The following is a 26,770-nucleotide window of genomic DNA, read 5'->3' on the forward strand; positions in this document are numbered from 1 at the left end:
TTTCTCCTTGCAATTCTCATCTTTAAATTCTGTGGAACCCAGGGACCCAGATACAGGTCTGGGAAGATCATTTGAAGGAGTTGAGAAATAATTGAAACCAGGAGCTCTCCTAGGGTTCAGATTTTACCTTTCTCTAAGAAGAAGATATTCTGTAATTACTCCCACCATGTGCACACACTTTCCACAGTCTATACTGGGATGGAAAACATGGCACATACATCTCTTTCTGCTCTTCCTGCTCTGATGGCGGGCAGGACTAATTGATTAGACCACCTTTTCTGCTTGAGTCCAGACACTGCTGTGCATTCCTTTCTAGCAGGCAAGCCACAACCAATCAGCATGGGTGGACCTGATGGGTCCACTGGACTCCACCTTTGTTTGGCCCTCTTCAAACAACACTGTTGGCCTCAGCCACCTTGGCCTTCTTGGTGGAGCCTGAGGCAACTGAATCTCTTGTCCTGCCTTCCTAAGTCCCTTCCTGCTTCTCATGTGGACCATACCTCTTTAGTCACATGATCTGTATTAGGAATGACCGGACCAGTTACAGAATTTTATGGCCAAACCGATCAGGCCCCTACATACAGGTGTTTGGCCCTGAGTGTCTAACCATGGCCTGCAGCTGCTGTATCACCCTTCTTAGAGCATCCGTGCCCACCCTCCCACCCATCCCTGACCCCCACCCCAGCTCAGAGGATGTCAAGTTAACAGACTGACCTTCCTGCCCATGAGGGATGACAGAGCTTTGACGTGATAATAGAAATCACAATAGTAAACAAATACTAATGCTGTGAAACAGAAACCAACAGTCTCTCCTGTTTTACAGCACCATAAATGTCAGACACTGTTGATCAATAAGGAAACTGAAAACAAATGTAGAGCAAGTATCAGAGGTGGAGGGACTGTCTGCCTGCTCTGGGAAGTGGAATTCACACCAACATCCCATCCCAAGGTGATGCAAACCACCATCCCTCTCAGAATCTTCCGGAAGCGGTGTCAGCTTTAGCTTCTTCTCAACCTTAAACTCATTGCCGTGCCTCAATCCCTGGGTTCTGCTTTGCCAACTTAGGTCAGGATCTTGGCTTGCTTTTGTGACACCACCTCCCAAATAAAACAAATAAAAATAAACAGAACCACTAACGAAGGTGTTTCATGAAGCACAGCCTTTATTGAAGGTTTGTGGCAATGCAGGCAGTTTGCCTCACAGCCAGGCAAATGGCTTAGAATGAGCCTAAGCAGTCAGGACTCTCCCCATCTTTTGGTCCCTTCTCCCTGGAAGCTTCTCCCTGGCTCTGTCTTCTCCGGCTCCCGCTTCCCCTGTGGGGTGCTTACACTGCTTCCTCCTTCTCCAGCCTCTGGACCTCATTTCAGGGCCACAGTTGGCTGCTCAGGCCCAGGAGCCTGGTTGCACCTTGCCTTTGCCACCTCCCTCCAGGCTGGTGTCTCCCTTCCTGCATGTGGAGGCTTTCACCCAAAAGAGACTGGGGATGGCTGATAAAGTAGCTTTTTTGTTAACTCACCAATGAAAGACAAGTGATGAGGGCCCTAGTCCGGTCATTCCTGATGCAGATCATGTGACTAAAGAGGCATGGCCCACATGAGAAACAGAGCCTGAGAGAAAGGGGCTTAGGAAGGCAGGACAAGATATTCCAGTTGCCTCAGGCTCTACCAAGAGGGCCAAGGTAGCTGAGGCCAACAGTGTTGTTTGAGGAGGGCCAAACAAAGGTGGAGTCCAGTGGACCCATCAGGTCCACCCATGTTGATTGGTTGTGGTTTGCCTGTTGGAACCCACAGCAGTGTCTGGCCTCAAGCAGAAAGGGTGCCCTAATCATCTTTAGTCTTGTCTGCTCTAGGAGGTCTTCTTCGCAGATGGACTCAGGGCCCACAGTTTGCACCTGCAGGCCCGGGAGCCAGAACTAGCCTTTCAGTGGGAGGCATGGGCTGGGGTAACACTGCTCCCTAGCTCATATCACAGCAGTAATTTGTGGGCATGGGACACCTTTTCATGACACGACTTTCCCCCAAGCCTCCCCTGATTCTCTTTTGGCCTCAGCGGTGGCAATTCTTCTTAAATATGTAGCTTCTTCCCTGCAAATGTCTTGCTTCTCTTGGAATTGCTCAGCCACTGCATGGCTTCTGATTGCTGTTTGAGGGGAGGAAGGAGGCTCTTTGATTTCTACCTCCAACCCCTGCCCTGTGTCCTGAGCTTCAGGCCCACATGGGGACCAAACGCTACTGAACCCTTCCCAGAGTGAGCCTCAAATTCGGGCAAATCTAAAACCTAACGTTCTCTGTTTCCCCAAACCACCCTTCTGGCTGCCTTCCCCAGCTCAGGGAGGAGTGTCACCATCTGTCACACCCCAGAGGTACCTTACACTCTTCCCCTTGGCTTCTTGCATCATCGGTCACCACGCCCTGATGAATCTCCCTCTGCACCGGCCTCTCCTTCCGGCCTCCGCCACTATTCAGAGGGCCCTGGCTTGGGACGGCCCAGGTCCTCTCATCTCTCACCTTCTCACTGCAAAGGGTCCATCACTGGGCAGCTGTCCCCCAGCCCCTACCACACACACCCCAACCCATTCTCTGTGGCCAAGTGACCTTTCTAAGACACAGATCTGACAGGACCACTCGTTGCTTAGAATCCTGCCAGTGGGTCTTCATCACTGACAGGGCCAAGTTCACATTCCTCAGCATGGAGCATGAGGCCCTTCCCACCGATCTTCCTGCATCCTCTCTGAGCATCTTCAGCCATAGCAGAGATTGCTGCCTCTGGAACTCACCAGGAAAGCCAGCCCTGGATGTAGATCTTGCTTTCAGAGGGGCTTCGAGCCCAAAGACCCCTTGGTGCCTGAGGGGCTGAGGTGTGGCTCTCCCAGCCCCTCCGCCCACTCCGTGCTTCAGGCCCATTCCTCTGTTCCGATTTGCCACACGTTTCAAGAATAGCCTTGAGAAGTGCCCTCAATCATGTCAGGAATTTCCCGAAAGTGGTTCTGTAAACTGCCCTTCCTCAGGAGACCAAGAGCTGAAAGTGCTCTCCGTTGGCTGCACCGTGCCAGGAGCCACGGTCACACCAGAGTTAGCAAGTTCACACTCAGGCAGGATTAAAGCCTTGTGGCCTTCCTTCCTCTCATGCGGAACTCTCAAGGGCTGGCATCTGTGAGTGGATAAACCTCATCCACTGGGCAGTCGTTCCTAAATATTTGCTGAATGAACGGATGGCTGGATGGGTCTACCTCACCATCAGGATTATGCAGGACCATCCAAAGGCAAATGACTAGCCTGGATTAGCTCACCTGCCCAGCAGCTCCGAGTAACACAAAGTCTTTGCATTCAAGGAGCAGGAGGGAGGACTGTGTACCTGCTCGGTACAGAAAGTGCCATGTGCCCGGCTGAATGGGGGTCTTGGCCTGGGGACACAGCTTAGACTAAGAGGGATTAGAGAGCAGCTGGGCTCTGGTCGGGGAAGCGGGGGAGGCAGAGCAGGTGTGAGGCCTGTCCCCAGGTCCAAGGAGCCTTGGTCCAGCAGGCAGAGGGAAGGAGACAGCTGGGACCACACTCTGTTTGTGTCACTGCACCTTTACAAAGGCAGAGGTCCCTGGGAGGCACTGAGCTCTGTGGAACCCCTTTGATCCACAAGGAGGAATACCATGTGGATTTCAGCAACCAGCCTCTTGACTTGTGAGGGATATTGGCCCTGGATCAAAGAAGACCGCATGGGGAAGGAACAGGGTTCAGATGTGCTGGGGCTGGAGGCAGGTGGTGGAAAGAAAGCCGGAGCAAGAAACGCTTGGCCTCTGAGGTTCCAGCCAAGCACTGCAGGCTGCCACCAGACCTGGGGAAACGGGCGTTTGGTCTGCAGAAGCTTGGGCTGCAAGTGCTGAGCTGCATTCCGAATGCCATGCCCCAGGGAGGAATGTGAAAACAGAAGCAGTGTGTCTGGCCTGGAAGAGCAGGCAGTCAGGCAGGCCAAGTTCAACCCTGGCTATGACGGCTCCGAGCTGGGGTTGCCCTCCGAGCTGGGGTTGCCGGTGTGTTGCTGAAACCTCTTTGCATTTTAAAGTGGGGACATGAGTCCTGGCCTTATAAGGATGATTGCATTCTCATTCATTCACTCAGGATTCAGTGACATTTTATTGAATGCCTACTATGTACAGGAAGTAATAGGGTTGACTACTATCTGTGGTTTCAGGCATCCACTGGGGGTCTTGAAACGTTATTCCCCACGGAAAACGGGGATACTGTATCTATGGAAGAAGCCTGATGGTGGCAGAAATAGTGATGCTCTTTCCCAGCCAGCATGGCTCAGTGGTTGAGCGTCAAATTATGAATGAGGAGGTCACGGTTGAATTGCCAGTGAGAGCACATGCCCAGGTTGCGGCCTTGATCCTCAATGTGGGACGTGCAGGAGTCAGCCGATTGATGATTCTCTCTTATCATTTATGTTTCTATCTCCCTTTCTTTTCTTCTCTGAAATCAATGAGAATATTTTTTTACATTGATGCTCTCAAGCAGTTTCTTAATTTTAAGAAGGGGAGTCGTTGATAGAACCATGAATAAAGGGTCAGAATCCAGAGCCCCCAAAGAGGGGACTGATGAGGTTGAGCAGGTCATTGGGGCCCCAGGAGGGACACTGAGCTACACAGTACAAGGAAAGGGGGAGCACAGCAGCTTTGGGGCCTCTTGCCCTGGCTCAGTCTGGCTTGCCCTTGAGTTATCAGGTGGTGGCTTCTTACAGATCCCCAGGGCCTAATGGGATTTTATTTCCTCAGGGGCTGAGTAGTCTTGAGGAGGGAGGATGTGGACGGAAGCCCAGTGCCAAGGACTGGAAGCTTGCAAGGACCCAGGAGTGTGTGCTGGAGTGGGATATGAGGGGTGGGGGTGGGGGGGTTTGAATAGGATGCAGGTTCCTCCATCCCTACCTGAAATTTGTGAGTCATTAGAGAGCCCACAGATGTCAAAGGGGGCAGAGGGATAGTTGTCTAAAATTATGGTTAATTGAAGAAATTTCGGTGAAATAAAGTCGATCGTAAATAAAGTCATAAACTTGGAAAGGAAACTATCAGCTTAACACACCTGCACCCTAGAATACACATGACTTAATGGCAGTGCACAATGCCCACTGCCAGAGGAGGAGGAAGTGTAAATTAATACTTTAGGACTGTGGTGTCAGCTGAAGGTTATATTTTATGACTCTGAAGTTGTAACCATGAAATATGAGGCCTTATTTAAAGTGTGAGAACATCTCCAAACAACTTTTACAACATCTTCAATCAACACAGGACAGAGCGGGAACAGGGGTGTCAGAGGAGCGCGGCAGCAGGGATGACTCACGTGGCAGAGGTGCCGTCTTCAGGGTACACCCGTGGCTCTGCCAGCGGGTCTCATTTCCTGAGTCCTCTGCTCCAGCGTGGTCCAGGAGTCATTATTGGAACCGGGGTGTTTGAAGACCTGAGGATGGCTAACCACGCCGAGAGGTACGGTGTAGCGGAGGAGACCACAGTTCTGTGGCCACAGAAATAGCTGGATGCAGCTGGAGCTGGAGGCAGCTGGAGCTGGAGGGAGGACGCATGCAAGGATGACTTGGGGCCCACCTAGCTTAGAGGATGGGTGACTGAGCCAAGAGCCACTCAGGATGGACAGGACTTGGTCACTAGTTGTTTGTAGGGTGTAAGAGGAGTTGGGAAGGACCCCATCTCTGGGCTGAAGGCACTGGGTGACTGATGCTGCCATCCTTCAAGACAGGAAGCCAGAGGAAGGCTGGGTTCATGAGAGGAGGGGTCGAAGACGGTCTTGGTCGGGTTGAGGTTGAGAACTATGTGGGGTATCCTGTGAGGTTTCTAAACAGGAACTAGGTAGAAGACTGTAAAGCCATTATCTTTCCCCAAGGCCTGCTTTCCCTCCACCTTCCCTGCTGTTGCCTTGTCCATTTTCCTACATGTGCAGTGTAGCCTAAGACCCAGTTAGTGACTTCATGACAGGGCTGGGGCCTGCTCAGTCTTCAGCGGCTCAGAGTCCCTGCTCTCCCGACCCCACTCCCTGGCCTTCTTCCCTCGACGGTCCCACCCCCTGGCTGGCTTTTTCTCAGCCTCCTCCCAGGTGCCCTGGCTTCTCCTGTGGCCCATCAAATGTCACGTCTGTCCCAGTGGCTCTCCACTCCCTTGTGGCTAGTTCCCTCTTCATCCTGCTGACTCCCTGCCTTGCAGGCTCCAGCCTCCAGGTCCTCTCAACTTTGCTGCAGGCCCATGGCAAGGCCGTCTCAGGAACTCCCACTCAGCATGGGGAGGGCAGACAACTCTTGACTAGCAAGTCCCAAACACGTGCCCTCACCCACTTCAGCTGCCCTGCTCTACCTGTTTCCTCTGCCCATAACACCCTCTCCCTTGAGGCCTGCCAGGCAGTCAGAGCTCAGCTGAAGTGTATTCTGCCAAGTTGGATACACTTCCCCTTCTCTGGCTTCTCATTTCTCTCAATGAAAAGCCCAAATCTGTACAGAGGCTCTCTGTGAGGCCTCATTTCCTGCATTCCCCTCCTTGCATCCACTACTCCAGCCCCATGGGTCCCTTGATGCTCTTCTACAGTGCCTCTCTACACCATGGCCTTGGCACTTGCTGTTCCACTTGGAATCTCTTGCCCCAGATAGCCATGTGGCGTCCTCTACCTCTCCTTCAGGTCTTTGTTCACATGTCAACGTCTTCCTGAGGCCCTTCTGAAATGTTCAGACCCCCACCGCCGTCCTGCATTTATCATTACTTCACTCACCCATCGGGCTTCATTCTTTATCTTGAGTATTGCCCATTTCCCTCTGACTAAAATGTAAGTTCCTAGAAGGTGGGGGTTTGTGTTTGTTTTGTTTTCAGATAAATCCCCAGTACCTATGCCTGGTGCATACATAGTAGGCACACAGTAAGCATCTGTTGAATGAATGTCTCAACACAAACATTGCTACTTTGTGGAGCCTTCCCTGAGTCCCATGTGCATCTCCGTGCTTTGATACCTCGGCTTTGACACAATTCTGAGTCACTGTGTTTGCTGGGTATCCCCGCTCTGAGAAACTCTCGGAGGCAGAGATGAGACTGAGTTTTTCACAATGTAGTACTGTCCTTAGCTCAGTGTTTGGCACACAGTAAGAGCTCTGTTAATGAATGTGGGAGGGAAACATTCATGAGCACCTACTGAGTGAGGCCCCTTCATACCTGTGCTCATACATACCAAGGATTGGAACTGGAAATGGGCTTATTCTTTTCAAATAGACCCTGACCCTGTAGAATGGCATAATTAAGAACAATTCAGGAGCCCTGAATACCGGTAAACACACTTTGGTCTCCATCTCACACTACTCCTGTGTATCCAGCTGTCATCTCATTCTCTCCACCAGGACATCCCACAGACACTTGCAGCCCCGGTCTCCAAACCTGCTCTCCTGGTGGCCTTCTACACTATGACATACGCCCCTCCTGGGATCCCTGCCACAGTGAATGGCACCTTTCATCCATCCATCCATGCTCAGGACAGAAGCCTGCAGTTCAGATTTTACACCCTAAATATCTCTCAGAGAAGTCCTTTCCCACCTCCCCATGGCCTTAGCTCAGATCTCATCTGGACTTACCTGGACTTAAGCCACTATGGCCTGCCCACAGCATCCTGCCCCTTCCCTGACTCAGACCTCCTCTCTGCCAAGACACAGCAATCTTTCTAAAATGCACATTCAATCCTATTTCTTCACTACCTTTGATCCTTAAGGTGAAGTGGGATGAAAAGGAGAACTTAGCATTTGCTGGGCGTCTACCATATGCCAGTCACTGGTGAATGCTAGGCACTGTCATATTCATTGTCCCATTGAGTTATCATAACAAACCATTGTGTAGACAAGTGAAAGGACTCTTAGGAAAATAAATTGCCCAGGGTCACATGGCTTGGAAATTGTGGAGCCTGAATTTAGATCTTGATTTCTTGACCTTAAAATCCATTTCTTTCTAATGTACTCCTCTGCTCCCATTGTTCTCTGTCATGCTGCTCCTTCTACATTCCCAGTATGATAAACCTTCTAGAGCTACTTATCTTAGACATGCCTGTGCTTCCATGTTTCTGTGCTTATGATATTTGGTTCCTTCTTCTCTTAAATACCTTGCCCTTTCTTCTCTATCTAGTGAACTCCTATTCATCCTTCAAAACCCTACTCTAATAACACCTCTTCTGTTAAGCTTTCCCTCATTGACTTACCCAAACAAAGTAATTGTTGCTTTACCTATGTCCTCAAATTGTGAATTGAGACAGAAGAGTATATTGGTTAAGAGCATAGGCGCTAGAATCAGACCATAGGACTTAGGAGTCCAGTTCCTTTAATCACTACGAGCTATATCAACTTTAGCAACACCTTGGTTTTTTTTGTGCCTTGGTTTTCTTACCTAGAATATGGGAATGGTATTCTATAGGGTCATAGTAAGGGTCACTATGAAATACACAGAGTAGCCGAAGCTGGTTTGGCTCAGTGGATAGAGCGTCGGTCTGTGGACTGAAAGGTCCCAGGTTCGATTCCGGTCAAGGGCATGTACATTGGTTGCGGGCACATCCCCGGTAGGGGGTGTGCAAGAGGCAGCTGGTCGATGTTTCTCTCTCATCGACATTTCTAGCTCTCTATCCCTCTCTCTTCCTCTCTGTAAAAAATGAATAAAATATATTTTAAAAAAAGAAAAGAAATACACAGAGTAGTTATAATAGTACCTGTTGTGGTATGTGCTCAATAAACATTAGCATTTATTATCATCACTCTGCTGCCTCTGATACATGGTGGAACTCTGATTCTACATTTTCCCTTTCTTTCAGATTTAGTCCATATCTTTAGTAGCACATGCTAAGTGTATTATGATCACTTTCATATAGGCTCCAGGAGGGCAGGTGGCCCAGCAAGGAAGCAGCGGGGAAGGATTCAGGCTGAGGCTACAGTAATTCCAAAGCCAATGCTCTCAGCTATCATATGTGAGAACATGTTCCTCAGATCATTTTTTCTGAATATCAAGTCTCAGCTGGGAGCAGTGAGACAGCATTAGGCTATGCTGCCGGGACGAGTAATACCTGGTCCCCATCCTTGGGGACTCCCGGCGGAGCTCAGATTCAGAGTGGAAGACAGAGCCCTAGCTGGTTTGTCTCAGTGGGTAGAGCGTCAGTCTGTAAACCAAAGGGTCCCAGGTTAGATTCTGGTCAAGGGCCCGTACCTTGGTTGCAGGCTCCTCCCTGGCCAGGGCCCTGGTCAGGAGGCAACCAATCAATGTGTTTCTCTCACATTGATATTTCTGTCTTTCCCTTTCTCTTCCACTCTCTCTAAAAATCATTGGGAAAATATCCTCGGTTGAGGATTAAAGACAAACAGCGTTAAATGCCACATCTGAAGTCGGACACATTGCCGAAGGAGACCAGAGGAGAGAGCAGTTTCTAAAAGCTTGAGGAAACAAGGCTTTCTAAGTGGTGGCCTTGGAGATGGGTCTTAATGCATGAAAATAGTGGCTCTGTACAAAGGACAACCTTGGCAGAGGAAACGATGTGAATGAAGGGAGGAGGTCTGAATGTGCACAGTGCTCACACAGATTGGCCCGGGGGCAAAGGGCAGGAGGAGAGATTGCAGATGTCCAGCCAGCCAGGCTGTGATGGGCCTGGGATGCCCTTTGACTTCCACCCCCACGGAGAAGGGTTGAGTTTTTGTTTTGTTCCATTACATCTGAGGTTTACTAAGGCCTGGGGGGCAGAACCATCCTGTTCACCACAATTGTGAATGCAGAAATAAATGTGACAGCTGATTTTGACATCCTCTGGAGCAGTATGGTGTAGTAGTTAAGAATGTGCTTTGAAGGGTGGAGTTCAAATCCCAGCTCCTCGGCTGTATGACCACAGACAGGTTGCTTAACCTCTCTGTGCCTGAATTTTTCACCTGCTCAGTAAGAACACTGATATATTCTCAGAACTGCACCTGGCATATGGTAAGGGCTGTGGAAGGGTCAGTGGAAGGGTCAGTGTCATTATCATTAGACCAATTCAGACTGGGATCTCTGCCCATTCTGTCTAAGCATCAAGTTTCAGGACTGTCTGCTTCTCACCGTGAAGTGTACAGTGAGTACCGGGCCTGCAAACAGGACCAACTCACGTGAGCCTCTTGCCTCTTGCCCACAGCGGATGATGCCTGTGGCGGGACCCTGCGGGGCCAGAGCGGCATCATCTCCAGCCCCCACTTCCCCGCGGAGTACCACAACAATGCCGACTGCACGTGGACCATCCTGGCCGAGCTGGGAGACACCATCGCTCTGGTCTTCATTGACTTCCAGCTTGAGGACGGTTATGACTTCCTGGAAGTCACGGGGACCGAAGGCTCCTCCCTCTGGTAAGCACCATGCCCACCCCTGCCCTGCCCTGCCCTGCCCTGGCCGTCACTGGGGGCTGGGCCTTACTGGGATGCAGTCTCCTCAGCGCCTGGACCTGCAGCCCAAGGCCCCTTTGCCACTTCCCCCACCCACCGTGGGAAAGTTTTCCTCTCATTACAGTGAGACATCGCTGCATATTTTTAGAGCCCATGTCAATGTACAGTAATTTTGGTACCTGATTTGAAGCATGTCCTTGCTGAAGAATTTCATGATGCATTAAGACCAGAAATGTTCTGCTCTCAGGATGTGGACAGGGTCTCAGGGAAATGATTTGAAATATTGTTCCATTTCTGGGAGACATATTAATAGCGACCAACGAAGGGAATAGAACCTTCACTGATAGTTGTTCTTCCCTCTCCCTGGCTTCTGAGAGAGGAAAGGTGTTAGGTCTGGGTTTCTGAAGGGAAGGGCCAGTCTGCTCCCCGTGGCTCTGGTTTTACTAAAAAGCGCAGTTTTCCTGTGTTGTGCCCATCAGTCCTGGAGACCCTTGATGCTGACAGGCCCGAAGAGAGTGGTGATGAAGGTTTACCAGCCTTAGTTGCTTGTAGTCTTGTAGATTTGGACCCATGTGACATGCCCAGGCTGAGATTGGCTTCAGGGAGTGTCCAGCTTCCTGTTTGGGTGACAGCCCTTTGTGTGATAATGGGGGGTTTTGAATGCTCTCTCATGTAATCCTCATAGCTGTTATAAGAGCACCGGGGGCCTATGTCAGCACATCAGGAGCCAATAGAAGGATGTGTCCAGATGTGCTCTAGACAAGATGGGCATCTTTGCAGCTTTCCCCTTTGCACAGAGTCGGGGGAGGCAGCGTGTGGTGTCCTTGAATGAGGGCAGGGGATGTGTCACAAGGATGCTGAGTGAAACAGGAAGTGGGTATCTGGCAAGTGCGGTGATCAGAGGGGCTGAGGAGGAAGAAGGAGAGGATGGAAGGAAGGAAAAGGAAGAATACAGGAGGCAGGGGCACATGCACTGAGGCAGATTTGGTGCTGTTGAGTCAGACTAGTTGAGTCAGACCTGGTCCTTTGAGCATGAGAAAATCCAACAAGCCCACGGTAGGAGCCAGGTGTGACTGTTTGAAAGGGATAAAGTGGAAATGACTTCTCCCAAACACGGACTCTGAAATTTATGGACCAGTGTAGCCCTGAGAACTTTCCTAGTGCAGAGGAAGGCAAACCGACCAGGGAGCCAGAGACCTTGGTGTTGTAAGCTTGTTCATGAACTTTACCAGGTCATTTACTACCCAGGATGGGGTGTTGAGAGAAGCACTTGTGAGCTGAAGAGTGAAATTGCTGTGTGGATGTTGAAATTCTAATCTGAGGGCAGCAGCTGGACATGGGGAGCCAGGAGTTGGGGTGAAAGTCCAGATGACCCTTCACTGAGCTGCAACCCCAGGGGCCTGCCCAGTCTGACGATCCTGCTGCCTCTTTTTGCCAAATACCTGGGTGGGTTTTTTTTTTAATGACAAATGTAATACATAGAAAATATGAAAAACATAAAAAGTGATAGAGAAATGAATAACATATTAAAATTTTGATGTATTCTCTTTTGGCTTTTGGCTTTGCCTAGATCAATAGATCAAGCTAGCTGGCTACTTAAATATATTTTAATATTCCACAATTAGTATCTTAACATGTCTGTAATTATATATTTTTAATTTAACATTAGATCAGGACAATTTTTCAATATAATTGAAAGCATACAGATGCTTCCAAAATATAATAGGTGTGATAATAGTATCATATATTGAGCATTTATTATCAACATGTGGCAGGCTGATTCTAAGCTCTTATGGCTATAATTTCATTTCATCTTTATAAAAATCCTATAAAGTGGATAGCGTAATTGTCCTCCTCTTACAGATGAGGAAAATGAGGCCTAGAGAGGTTGTTTGACAGGCCTGCAGTCACACAGCTAGTAGGGAGAAGAGCTGGGATTCAACCCCATGTTAGGTGGCCTGGAAAGCCCATGATAGCCATGACAACACGGGGATTGCCGTGGCTCTGGGGCATTTCCTTGTCAGACTGTGCGTACTCCACGCATCAGCTCTCTTGTTTGGTGGTTCCCAAGTTTTCTCTCCTGTAAACAGATGCCAAGATGAATATCCCTGCCTATCCCCTCTCCTCCAGTCTGAAGGTCTCCTCCACTTGTTTGTTTTTCCGTGGGCCAAACAGTCTCCCACAGCTTCAGCTCCCCAGGTGTGGGTCTACACGCTGTCCAAACTTCTGGAGTGAAACAAATCTGAAAGAGTATTCCTTTTCCTATTAAGTTACTCAGTGGGGAAGGAATTAAGCAGAGGAAATCGTTAGGGGAGTCATTCAGATCTCTTTGCTATAAGATTAAATTATAATTATTTACAGGGCTGGTATCGCCGCTGCCAGACAGGATGCATTTCTTCTTCTAGTTTATCCTTGCATAGCAATTATGGATAAACAAACTTGGAGGCGCAAGATGTATGTGCAAAGAGCCCGGGCTCTCCCCTGCCCATTCTTTGATGGATCCCTGGATTCTTGTCAAAGTGCAGCGCGGCTGGTTTACCTGGTTTACGAGTGCTCTTCTCCTATCAGCTCACAGTAAGATATTAGGATGTTCTCTTGAGTTCTGCACCAAGGTCAAGAAAGACAGCAGATCCTGGTAGAAAAGATGGATTTGAACAATTCACCTGGTGAGAAGACAGAGACACCTCTGAGAGAAAAGTCTGCTCCCTCCCTCCCTAGGTATTAGGTCCCGCTGGTTTGGAAGGGCGGGAGGGGTCCCATGGAATGTCCTGACTCCATTTCCACAGGCTCTCCTCCCCCTGGTGGGAACACAGGAGAATTTTGATTAGGGTTCAGATTGTTTAAATTTCATGGATCAGTAAAATTTCTAAACAGTTAGGGAAACATAAGGTTGGTGCTTTTTATTGTGCCAAGTAAGGTTATTAGGGAAAAACCTGCCAACTCCTGAGAACATTATTTCATAAAACAAAGGACAGTTCAAAGCCAAAAATGTGGCTCCATTGGGAGCCTTGTGCTGACAGCAAAAGACGGAGTTGGAGGAGAGCTCACCTGAGTAGCAGGGTGTGTCCATAGCGACACTCACGTGATACGTATCCATCACTAGATTGCCACTTGCTCCCTTTTTGAAACTCATGGCTGACCTCTGGGAATCCAAAAGTACATGTTTGCAATAGGAATGGCTACTATGGTGAGCACTGAACCCTGTAGCTGGCATGCTGAGAGATTTCCAAATATTTTACACTTATTCTACATTAAGTTAGTTGCTTTTTGTGGTGACTGACCATAGCAAAAGCTGGGTTTGAATTGACTGAAAGTTACAATCCAGACAGCATATTTGGTATTATTTCCTTACCACACAACACATACACAGCTAAATCAGCCCTGACACACACCCTCCTCCAAGACTCTGCCATCATGTACTCATCACTATGTCAGACTCCCTACACATACATACTTCTGTCTCTATTCACTGAATTCAGTCCAGGGACCAGATTTTCTCTCACTGATTCTTCTTTATTCTGCTCTGACCCATTCAGTTGGCTGTGACCTTCATGGAGCCTCATGCTTCCCATCAAATTCTAGGAAAATACTCCAGCTCATTCCTCATGAGGCCTCTGAACTCTTCAGAGGGCTGAGACTGAGGAATGAAGAGTCCCCTTTTAACCCAGTTCTGGGTCCCTAGAACCTAGAAGTTTCTGGAGGTATCAGGATCGTGTTATTGTAATGAATAGAACTGATTGCCGGCCTATTTCAGAGCCAGCTTCTCCACTGGGTAGAAAAATCAGTGAATGGAAGTCCACTGAGAAGCCATTGGTACCAGAATCTTCCCACCTCTTTCTTTGCCTCATGCTAGGCACTCTCCTTTCTCTGGGCTTCAAGGAAGAAGAGAAAGCCACACATCCTCTCCAAGGACAGGGGGTGGTCCATGTAGTCCCTCCAGGATTGAGCATGCTTATTGATCCCTAACTGAGGAGAGTCAGCTAGATGCATCCAGATCCATCTCTTAATAGTTGTGTGAGCTTAGGATAATAGCTAGCTTCTCTAAGCCTCAGTTTCCACATATAAAAAATGGGCTCATTGTTCTAACCTACAAAGTACGTTGAAAGGGCTAAACATGTAAACTGCTACCTGACCCGTGGTAAGTGTAATGCTCCTGGGATGGGGACCAGAGTTAGGGGCTCACTCTTTGAAGGGAAAAGGGTAAGATGAGGCATCTCAGTAACTTGGAGCCTCATCAGCCCCATTCTTGGTGCCTCCACTGAGACCAACTTCATACTTAGGAGTGGAGGAGGGTTGGTTCACTGGGAGAACAAGTGAAGGCTGTCCTCTGAAAAAGTTGTCAGTCTTCCTGTCATAATGGAGGGGAGGACTCAGATAAAAGAGTCCCAGATGAGCCGACTTTTGAGTTGGGGGGTAAGTAAGAGCTTGCCACCAGTACTGCAAGTGGAGTTCAGGGTACAAGAGAACAAGGGCAGGATGTGAGGCTTAAAGTGAGCATAGGAAGAGCATGAGCCATGAAGAACCTTGTTCCCATGTTCCTAAACTGGGAGAGTGTTCCCTTGATTGTAGAAAGCTACTGACAACAACAACAATAATAATAAAATACACTTGTGATAAGTGCCATCAAGGAAATGAACAGGATGGGGAATAATAGTGATGGTGTCACTATTAAGATAAAAGGGTCATGGCAGTCATCGCTGAGGCTGTAGGACTTGAGCTGAGATCTGACTATTGAAAACAAGCTGCCATGGGAAGCACTTGGGAATCAGCATTCAGGCAGAGGGATTGCACATGTAAAGCCCTATCATCACAATGTCCCTATTAGAACTTGAACTTCATACATGCAAGTGGCATAGGCTGAATGCCTGTCCTCTGGGATTTCAGCCTGTTTGAATGTCAAGTAAGGCAGGGACAGAGACTCAGGCTTGACATAGATACTCAGGAAGCATGACTGATGCTGCTGAACCCCATGGCACTTTGAACTGATGGGAGGGATCTATTCCAGCCAAAACTCCTGCCTTCCTAGGGATTTGTGACCTCCTTGCTTCCGTCTCCTTCCCTGCCACATCACAGTGCGTTAAGCCACCCCAAGAAGCTGTTCTCTTCTAATGGGGCCCATGAAATTGCATCTGTTGTAGCCATCAGGAGCCAGGCCATAAATAACGAGCCCTTTAAAATCTCATCTCCTCTATCTCTCAGAGTTGGAAATGGCACTACAAGCTCCACAGCTGAGCGGTAGGAAAGGATTAGTGCCCTAGCATGCTGCTGGTACAAACATGTCTGGAGAGCCAGGGCGAGGGCTCCTGCATGCTCTGTAGAGTATCCACATGACTTCCATGCACCCACCAGTGAGAACTTGCTCTCAGAAAGAGAACAAAAGCCACAGCTTGAAGGAGTAGGAAGTGAGCCTGGTTGACTGCTGTCCACACAGCGGCTCTGCTAAGAGCCTGTGGTTTGGCAAAGTGATGCGTGGAAAGCTGGGCTCGGGCAGCTGGCCTGGCCCCCGTGGTCTGACTGCATGCAACAGGTTTGTACTAAGTGTGTCATCTGCACAGGGGCCCATGCCAGGCCATGAAGGGCACAGACAAGATGCTCTCCTCAACTTCTCTCAAGAAGCTGCCAGATGCCTGATGGTGCCACTAAAACAGATGGAAGGAGCTGTCTGGGCCCTTCCAGAGGTCCTGCCTTCTGGCAAGACCTGCCTTCCTGAATGATGCTATTACTTCATTCAGAATGCTCACGGCCCCAAGCCTGGCCTTTGTTTTTACTCTTGGCCACGAGTGTTTTTCCACTCACTTTTGGCTTCACCAATCCCATGTGTTACCGTGGTTTTGCTAGCTCTTACTCCTACATTCTCGTCTGGCTTCCTAAGACTGACCTAAATTCTTGGTTTTAACCCTGAGCCTGTACTTCTTTTAATCCCAGTTCCTCCCCATCAGTGGTATGTGACACCTACAGACCCGCCAAGGAAGTGGGATGCACACAGAAAACTAGCATTTAACAATCTGATGAAATGGCAAGGTGATCACTGTTGAACTCAACAAATATCACCACTTGGGAAACTAGAGGGCAGGGTTGGTTTGAACAAAATGGGGAGGCTTCATAGAGGAATAGAACTCTTAACCTCTCTGGGAACTTCTCATCCAACTTCTTGGAAGAGTGGTCTACACTGCTGCCTCTGAGTCTTCTATCTCCCTTAATTCTTCACCGACTTTACCATGTCTTCTCTCCCCGGCCTTCCCCTGAAACCATTCACATTAAAATCTTCCTCAGAAAACCACCGCCTACATTAACACTACTACTCCCGAGGCCAAATACAGTCTTATTTTACTGGACACTTCTGCATTCCTTTACACTGTTGGCTATTTTCCCCTGTGGGAACTCTCCTTTCTCTGCCTTCATGCTGGTCTCTCTGATTCTTCTTGGACCTCTCTGGCCATTCCTTCTCTATTTTCTTTGATGTCTGCTCTTGGCTGACTGCTTGGTAATGTACCTACTGTTTTGGTTTAAGATGCCTCTGTCTTTTTGACATTCCCAAATTTGTCTGCCTAGCCTGGCCTCTCCATGGAGCATCAAACTGTAGAGCCAACTATTTGTTGGACATCACCTTAATGTCTCACCAGTATCTACAGCTCAACATCCCCCAACTTCATTCATAATTGACTCCTAAAATGGTCACTTTGTTTCCTTTATTAGTTTATGGCATCTCTCTCTACATAGTTATCAAAAAATCTGGGGATCATCTCTGTTTAGTACCGTTCTCTCAGCAACCGCGTTCAATCAATTGCTGAATTCTTCCAATGTGCTGCTTATAACATCTATAACTTATCTTTGCTCCTTTGCTACCAGTCCCCCAGTTCAGCTCATCCTCTTTTCTTCTTTGTGGGTTGTAGTATCTTCCTCACTGATCCCCCAGCTTCTTGGCACTCTCCCATTCAGACTCCCACTGCTACCAGAATGGTTTAATTAAAATGCAGATCTAGCATGCCAAGCCCCAGGCAAAACCTTTCAATCATCTTTTATTGCCTACAGAATAAAGTTTCAGTCCTTGATAGCTCAGGAGAGGCTTCTTTTGATCCAACCCTTGCCCACCATCCCAGCCTCATCTCCTTGCCACTTCCTTCTTTGAACTCTCATTAACCCTGAAATTCAGAGGTATAACACAACAAAGGTTCATTTCTTGCTCATGATGCATGTCTATCATGGGTCATTGGAAGTGGCTCCCATCAACATAGTCATGAAGGTTCCACCATCTTGTAGCTGCACCATCTAGAATTTCTGGCCTTCTTCAATGCCATCACAAGGACATAGAGACTAGCATGGGCTTTTCACTGCCCTGGCCCAGATATGATACACATCACTCCCAACATACATTTCATTGGTCCAGCATAGCTGCAAGGGAGCCAGAAAACAAGGTGAACAGATGAAATGCCTGGTGAGCTAATATCTTGGCTACACCTCATGTTTCAGTAGACAGTATAGGCTGGCTCTTATCAAAGGTCAGCCCCTCCCTTTATGCTCCAGATGACATTGGTCTCCAAAGACTTCCCTACTAAATTTGTCTCTTTTATTTTTACCTTTGTTAATTTTTTCTTCTCTCTTGAATATTGTTAACAGCATAAAGACAAGTCTAATATCTACCATCTAAACTCAACATGCACCAAACTCCCCCATTACTCAGCCCCATTCAGCTACCACCAATTGTTGCAACAGCTCCCTTTCTCAGTTCTGCCCTGCCTGCCTAAAACTGACCTTGCTCAGGTTGCCAGTGATCTCCAGGTTGCCAAACCCCATGTTGCTTTTCTATCTTTTATGTGATTTGGCCTCTTGGCCATACAAGGCACTGGTCATCCAGCCTTCTTGGGATCTTTCCTTCACTTGACTAATTTAAAATCACACAGCTAGCTACTTATGGCCATTTCTTCTCTGTCCACTTCACTGCGTAGCCTCTGTCCAGCCTCTACATGTGGACTGCCCCAGGGGTCCTTAGGGCCCTCCTCTTCCCCATCTACCTTCTTTCCCAGATAACCTCAACTAATCACAGGTTGACTTTCAATATGTATATGCCAGTGACTCTCAGTCTAAATGTCCAGTCCTGAAGGATTTGGGGGGCTCTATATATATTAATAGGAATTTCAAAATGAAATCTTCCAAGCAGGCTTTTTTTTATTGTGGTAAAATGTACATAATATAAATGTTACCACCTTAACCATTTTCAAGTGTACAGTTCAGTGGCATTAAGTACATTCACAGTGTTGTGCCACCATCATCACCATCCACTTCTAAAACTTTTTTCACCTTCTGAAATGGAAAGTTTATACCCATCTATATATATGAAAGTCTAAGTGACTATTACGACTGAACAACCTGAAAGACCAGTGCTATGATGCGCACTGACCACCAGGGGCCAGATGCTCAAAGCAGGAGCTGCCCCCTGGTGGTCAGTGCGTTCTCATAGCCAACCTCCCACAGCTGGCCAATCTCCCAAGGCCCTTCCCCAAGCCCAAGCCTGCCAGCCCCCCCCCTCCCCAACCATAGGCCTCAATTGCCGCCATTCCAAGGGATTCCACCCATGCACAAATTTGTGCACTGGACCTCTAGTTAAATAATAACTCCCTCATCCACTCCCAACCTCTGATAACCACTATTCTGCTTCCTGTCTCTATGGTACTACTCTGAGTACCTCATGTAAGTGGAATCCTACATATTTGTTCTGTGTATAGCTTATCTCACTTAAGCATAATGTTTTCAAGGTTCATCCATATTCTGGCATGTATCAAAATTTCCTTTTAAGGCTGAATAATATTTCATGGCATGTATACACTACATTTTTTAATCCATTCATGTGTCCATGGATGTTGGGCTGTTTCTCATCCCCTCATCACCCTTAATCACTTCCTCTCCATCTCTGTCTACACCCAAGAGGAAGCTTCTTCTGCCCCTTTGATGCCAGCAGCATCTCTGATTGTTCAATGGCCATGTCTCCCAGCTCCTACCCCTTCTGTAATCCAAACCATAGAATACAGCATCTCAGCTGACTGTTGTTCATACATCCAATCTCATCTCCCCAATGTAAGGCTTGCCAGTGGCTTCCCATCACACTTAGAGTAAAATCCTTCAGCAGGACTACACTGCCGCGTCACTGCCCACTCTTTGACCTTGCTTCTGCTGCTCAGGCCCACTCTCTCTGCCTCAGTTATCGCCCCTTCCTCCTGCGCCTTGGTTGGGCTAAGCAGGTCCCCTCCTGGGCCTCTGCACTAGCTGCTCCAAGAGCTTAAGATCCCCTCCCTTCAAAATTGTTTAAAAAAACAGACCAAAAAATCTGATTTTTTATTTTTATTTTGAAATGCAGAGTTCAGTTTAAATCTCCCCTCCTTAGCAAGGCCTTCCTTGTCCATGTATTCTAAAGGAACCCCTCACTTTCTGTCACAGCATCATGTTTGATTTTAGGCATCTGTCAATACCCGATATTTTCTTGCTTATTTATTATGAATTTATCTTTTTTTCTGTGCCTCCCCCCACCCCCTCCCACTGCCTGCAGGACCTTGAGAAGCCCGGAGAGGAGGGCTGGCACCTAGTAGTGGCACCTAGTAGGTATGCACGGGTGGTCGGTTTGGAGGAGAGACCTACTTCTGCCTGGCCCGTAACAAGGGCCTGTGGCTCGTTGCAAAGGTTATCTCGGAGCCTCTCCACCAAGTATTTTAAGTAATAACCTTCCTGGGGGACATTTGCAAATTAGCCCTGACTCTTGCTGATTATTCATCCTCAACTCATTCTGATTAATAATTAATCAGCAAACTGCCTGGCCAGAGCATGCTGATCAGCGCTAGAAAGGATCTCAAATTATGCAAGTCACTTGGCCAGTTTTAAAAAATAAAAAGCTCAGCAGTCCCCAGAACTGGAGAGGTTTGATTGCATTGTGAGTGAGGGAGGGCTTAGCATTTGTTTGTTTTTCTTTTCTGTCTTTTTTTTTTTTTTCCTTTGACTAAGAAATCAATTAGGCTCCAACTTGCAACCTCAGAGAGAGACTGTGTGGCACAGAAATAGAAATGTGTTAAATATCACTTTCCTTTTTGTTTCTTCCCTTCCTAAGAGTTTTGGTCTGGGAGACAGAGGTTAAAATTAGCCAGTTAGTTAAGTAAATGTCTGTCTGGCACCAGATGTCAATTTCTGCAGCAGCCACGAGGATTTCAGCTACTCCTTCCCTTCCTCTTAGTGGCAGCACGAAGGCCTGGCAATGAGGAGGTGATGGGCACTGCTCACTCTGCCGGCCCATGGTTGGGAGGAATCAACTTGCCAGCAACCTGTGCCACCGCCGGTAGTCCTTAGAGTGCTCTTCATCTCCTGCCTCCACACCCCAGGGAGACAGAGAAAGGGCAATCAGAGGGTGATGAGCAGACTCATTGCTGCCAGGAGTGAACGCTGAGACCGCCCTGGGCCCTGTAATCCTCAGTCTGGCACATGAGGTTTCATCTCTCTCTTCCAGATTCCTCTTCTAGCCACTGGAGATACGGCTGATAGGGAGGCTCAGAGGAAGCAGCCGTGTCCATGGACATTGACCTCTGGGCTGGGGTTGGGGCTCATAGAGTTTAGTGCTGTCATGGCAACCCTAATGCCCGTTAGAACCACAGTGATGGAAAGGCGACACCCTGGACCCGCAGGGATGGCATCAGCCACCAGTATTTCATAAAGCTCCCCACGGGACCCCAGGGCGCACCCAGGTAGGGAACCATGAACCATGTTGGAGGCTTTCGAGAAAGGGCTTATGAAGGGAATCAACAAATAGAGGAGGAAATGGGCTTTTCGGGAGATGACTGTCTTCCCCAGAAATGAAGGGACGTCGTTCTGTCTGTCTTATGACAGGCAGGGTGAGGGGAGAAGAGGCAGCTAGACACAACAGCTTCTAGAAGCCCCAGAGCTTCTGATCTAGCTCAGTTATATCCCCCACTTAAAAAATACCCCTTAGGACACAACCCTTCTTTCTCAAATCAGGATGTACTGACGGGCTCCCTGCTTCAGAAGACCCACGTGAAGGTGTCTTAGAAGGTGGACTCCTGGTCCTATCCTAGATACTGAGTCTGAAATACCTAAGGACTGGGTCCACATTCAGTATGTAAATCCGTTTCCCGTGTGTTCTGAAGGAGATTGAAGTCTGAGAGCTACCTGGGCCTGAACTGAACTCTCTCTAGAATAGGGGTGTCGAACTCAATCAGAGAAGGGGCCAAAATCTAAAATCCAGCCTAAATCTCGGGCCGAATGGTTTACTGAACAGTCATAAACTGTCATTGTGAAGGAAACGCAGCAGAGTGCAGTGATGACAGCGCGGTGCGGGCCACATTGCAAGGCCTGGCGGGACGGATTTGGCCCGTGGGCCTTGTGTTTGACACATGTGCTCTAGAACATAACATGGCGCGGGGGTGGGGGGGGAGGCTTTTGCCCATTATGAAATGATCTATTTTTTAAAGAATGGATCCGTTATTGAATTTCTTGGCATAGAAATTCCTGGGTTATATTGGACTTTCATGTTTGGTGTTGGTTTATGCACAAGTTTGGCCAAGCACATCCTTTATATAGCATACTGACTCCTAACAGACTTTATTAATTTATCCAACACATGTCTTCGCCTGCCTACTCTGTGCAGGTTCTCCGATCAGCCCTGCGACTGTGATGCTGAACTAGAAAGTCTCCATCTCTGGCTTGAATTCTAGCCTCACCTTGTCTACTTGGTGTAGGTCTATGAGAGGCTGCCTCTTTTTGGAAGCCTTGAGATGCGGTGGCTTCTCTGCCTTCCCTCCAACCACTCACCCCTGCCCACTCTCCCCCTGTCCCTGGTTTCCTACTGCATCAGCACAAACCTCTTAGCTTCCCTAGCATCCTTCTCTCAGCATGAACTCCTTCAGAGCATGAGCCTGTCCTATCCTCCCTGAGTCCACAGTGCCCAGCCAAAGTCCTGGCAATGCACAGGCATCAGGATTGGCTGGCAATTTGTTGAATAAATAAAGCCTCTGAGATCTTGGAGTTTCATGCCCTCCTTGCCACTGCATCTCACCACGATCAAAAGGAAAGGCCTGTGGTATTTCGCTTAATCTTACCTGGTTTCTGAGCCCTTTGGCAGCAGGAAAGATGTCAGAATATATAAACATAAGCACAACTAGTAAGTGCCCAGGCCACGTGTTGGGCCCCGTTCTCTGAACTCTAAACCCTAGTCTGTTCCCTCTCCCTTCTGCTCCTGAGCTCTGATTCGTTTTCTGCCCAACACCATTGTTCACGTGACTCTGTGGTTCTCTCTTCTGGGGCCACTGGTCCTCTCTGTCTTTTAACCACAGGCTTATGGTGAGTCCCTCCTGGGTTCCCACCTGGGTCCTCTCCAGCGGAGCATGGCCCCTGCCCACTGTGCGCCTCCATGTCTCCAGGATTACACCTCCCACCAGTCCTCCTCATTCCCACGATGATCAGAGCTGCAGTGAGTCCCCAGCCCTTGAACCAAGTATTTTGTTTTGCCTAGAATTAGGTGGGAGTCTCCCTCTGTTCCTGTGACAGGCCATTGAAACTCACAGGCTGCTTCTCATGCAGGGGGTTGGGATAATAGAGCTTCTGCCAGATGCTGCTCCCTTCTCCCGGTTCCCTCATGGCATTCTCTGTTGCCAGCTCTGTGAAACAGACATGCAACCTCCTTGCAGAATGTTTGTGGGTGTGAAACCTGGGCTACTCACCCCCAGCTGGATGCTGACCACTCCCTAACCCCTGGCTGGGTCCTCAGTGGGTTTGACTCTCCCATGTGGGTGCCCATAGCTATGTGGATGTACTATGATGCCACAACTCCAGGTGTCCATGCCCAAGTGGAGAGATAGCCAGGGCTTGGCCTGTTCTGCCTCTAGGTCTGGTCCCTGAGCCTTGGTCTGCATTCCTTGCTGAGAGAGGGACCACTTCTCAGGGTCTCTCCTTTGGCATCCCAGGAAAGACCCGGGGACTCCTTCCTGCCCATCCCTTGAACCGCAGGGAGGGCAGCGTGGAGTAAGGGAAAGAACATGGCATTTAAGTTGGGTGCAAATATCATCTCTGATTCACCTAATTGTATGACCTCAGCTAACTCACCCTTTGGGTGTTGTGAGGTCAAACCCTGGGTTCAAAATAAGACCACCGGAGGCTGATAATTATTTTTAAAAAAAGCAGGCAAGTATTTATTGACTGGTTAGGGCAGGCACAAGAGTACAGCACGCAGGCAGACTCCAAACGACTGCGCCGCTTTAGGGGCAGGTAGTTATTTTTAAAGGTTCTGAGAAGGAAAACTCCCATTCTGTAACAAACTGTTGTTTGGAATTTTCTGCTGTTCTTCCCAGACAAAATGTTGCTTTCTAGTTTGCTTTAGCCCGTTTGAAGAATGATGAAGATAAACTTAGCTGTCTGACCTTGCAGGCCAGAGACCAGATATGCCCACAATCTCAATACCATGCCAGGTGCATTCTTTTAATTGGATAGAACAGCATTGTTTTCGAGGCCAGCATCGAGATAACCACTAAGTGTACATAGGGCTGGCTCTTTAATGAAAAAGAAAGTTCTGCCTGTAACCTTGCCCAGAACTTGAACTCATCCTTCCTAAGCCCATCGTGCAATGAACAATGCAAGTAAGTGAAGGTCGAAGTCAGAATAGTAGGGTTAAAATTCAAACAGTAGTTTTTACCCAAGTATGATTGCTACCATATTTCATTGGGGCCTTACATAGAGTTGCAAGAAATGTTAGGCTTGACAGACCTTAAACAGGCCCAGCTTCCTGCTTTTGACCTTTCTGCTCATGACCTTCCTCTGACCTTGCATGGCTGAAGCACCTAGAAGGACTTCCCTGCCTGTCCCCAGCTCATCCAGTCCACCCTGCTCTCTGGCCCCACTCACGGAACCTCCCAGCACATGCTCTGTGCAGACATCTGCACACAGTCCCTTCAGAGGCTCCAGGGCGTGGTGGTCTCAGCCTCAGCAGCTGAGAGGCCACTGCAGGAGGTGGACCTCTCTGGGCCTGACAGCTCTGAGGTCCCAGGGCCAGACGACTTTACCCCCAAGGGCACAGAGAGAAAGACAGGATGAACAGTGTGGCAGGGCACTCAGCTCTCTGAACTTGAGCTGCCCTGGTTTTAAGGCATGTGGTGGGTTCTTTGCACCCCTCACTACCCCCCCCCCCCCCCGCCCCAACCTGCTTTGAACATTCGGCTCAGCGCACAGAGACATCCTTATTTCCGCATGGGAACACAGCACACAGATTCTCCTCCAGCAGGACTCAGCTGGGAGTATTTGGAGAATAAATGACAAGTACAGTTGGTCCTTGACCAATGTGGAGAGGGGTGGTTAGGTGCACCAACCTCCTCACAGTCTAAGACTTGCCTATATTACTTAAATTGGTCCTCTGCATACACAGATTCCCCACTTGGATAGAAAATATTGTTTTCCATTATTGTTTGGGTGAGTCCTCAGATAAGAAACCCAGGAATACAAGAGGCTGACTATATATTTATTGGAAAAAATCCACAGATAAGTGGACCTGCACAGTTCAAACCCATGTTGACCCAGAGCCAGTTGTACTCTTTGTAGAATGCCAACTCCACGTCAGGCAATTACATTTATTCTTTCCTTTGAGTCTCCAGAAGTAATAGTAAGAAACAGACTCAGCGAAGTCAAGTGCCCAGGGTCACAGAGCTAGGATGTTGCAGACAGAAGCCAGGACCCTGTGCCTCCCAGCCTTTTGTTCTTTCTGGCCCACTCGATCGGGGTGGGCATTTCCGGCTGGGAAGGGTCTGGGTGCCCTGGGGGATGCCCCTGGGTCTGGCCCCTCAGCTCCTGCTCTCTCCGCCTTGTGCTACTTTTGTCCCTTGAACTGTGTTCGGTTGGTACTGCAGGCTGGCTGCCCAGGCAGCCAGTCTCATGGAGGCCTCCTCTGCTGGGTGCTGCCAGCTCCCTGGAAGACACCAGAGAGCGCGGGGCCAGACTGCCAGCAGCCTTCCCTGCAGGAGAGCCCTGTCGCTGCAGACAAATGGCCCGTGTCATTCAGCGCGTCCTTCTCATTGCTGGTCCATGGCCTGAGTTGTCCAGATAATCCTTTCCATTTAGTATTGTCTTTATGGGATGCCAGGAAGGTCCCCAGGCAGTGACAGCCCAGCCTTTGCCCCAACCAAGAGGAGACGCGGGCAGGCTGCTTCCTGTGTGCTGCCTGTTCGGCTCTCACAATTATCAGAACCTGTCAGGCTCCATCAAGGGACGTTTTTCCGCACAAAGGCAAGCGTCCCTTAGGGGACGACATCCTGGATGCTAACATGGCCTGCGTCCTTCCACCAGCGTCTGGCTTCACAGTTGCCCATCTTCTCCCCACCCTTGGCCGACAATGTCCTCCCCGGCTCCCCCTGAGATCCCCTCAGTCTCTCTGCTTATAATTGCCCTCCCCCAGCTCCACCCCCTCCGGTGCCTTGGCAAGTAATTACCTTCACAGGGAAGTTGACAAGTCTCTGGCGACTTCTAACCCGGCTGGAAAAGATTCATTATTCTGTAGCTGGAAATAAGCAGGCCCATCAGCACAGGCCTGAGATAACACCAGTGTGAAAGTTCTCTATTCAGGGGAATTAATTAGGATTCCTTATTAAAGATCCAATTAGGCAAAAGGGCATTTTTATCTGTGATAGTCAGCTGCTGCTGTGTTCCTAAAGCTATAACTCCGGGCTTTTAAAAAAGAGAAAGCCAGGGCTGTGTTTTCTTCTAAAACAATTCAGTCTTTCGGCGCCAGTTATGTCTTCATCAGGATGTGAAAATAGATTTTCTCATTCAATTTGCAATGCTTTATCTCTTCAGAGGCTGGTACTGATTCCACTGCATCCCCTTAGCAAGAACCTCAGCCCCGGATGGGGATTGGGGAGTGGGATGTCTGGTGAGGAGGACCACAGAAGAAAAAGAGCTGTTTAGCCGCCTGATTCATGGGCTGGCAGGAAAGGCTGGCTCTGCCCTTGTGACCTTGGGCAAGGCGCTCAACCTCTCTGAGCCTCAGTTTCCTCCTCTCTAAGCCTGTCTTCCAGGCTATGTGAGAAATAGGGGGAAGTTGCTACAATGGAAGGAAGTGGCTAAGAACCCAGGCTCTGGCGGAGATAAGAGATGAGCTTGCATGAGCATGGACAAGCCAGGGGTCCTGGGACTGACTGTAAACCTCCCTCCCCCAGCCCTGATTTCCTCACGCAAAACGGGAGGGAGGCCCCTCCTCCAAGGCTCAGGGTAGATTAAATGGGAGAAAGGTGAAGGCACACAGCCTGTGGGGGCACCTAGAATAGGGTTGTCCAACCTGAACCAGCCGCTTTTGGGTTCCCCTCAAAAAGCCCAGTGAGAGCTATTCCTGCTCCC

At 48.8% G+C, this 26,770-nt stretch overlaps 1 protein-coding gene across 3 annotated transcripts in view; it reads left to right on the forward strand.

Annotated features, from left to right (window-relative positions):
- CSMD2 (CUB and Sushi multiple domains 2) overlaps positions 1–26,770 on the forward strand; it is a 540,305-nt gene that overhangs the window by 189,863 nt on the left and 323,672 nt on the right. For all 3 annotated transcript variants that reach the window (XM_036446754.2, XM_045584884.1, XM_045584885.1), the window contains exon 5: positions 10,159–10,366. In XM_036446754.2, coding sequence (XP_036302647.1) covers positions 10,159–10,366 — 208 coding nt within the window. The remainder of the gene's footprint in view (positions 1–10,158; positions 10,367–26,770) is intronic.

This window comes from Pipistrellus kuhlii, unplaced genomic scaffold (genome assembly GCF_014108245.1).
Source record: "Pipistrellus kuhlii isolate mPipKuh1 unplaced genomic scaffold, mPipKuh1.p scaffold_m20_p_2, whole genome shotgun sequence".
Taxonomy (NCBI): Eukaryota; Metazoa; Chordata; class Mammalia; order Chiroptera; family Vespertilionidae; genus Pipistrellus; species Pipistrellus kuhlii.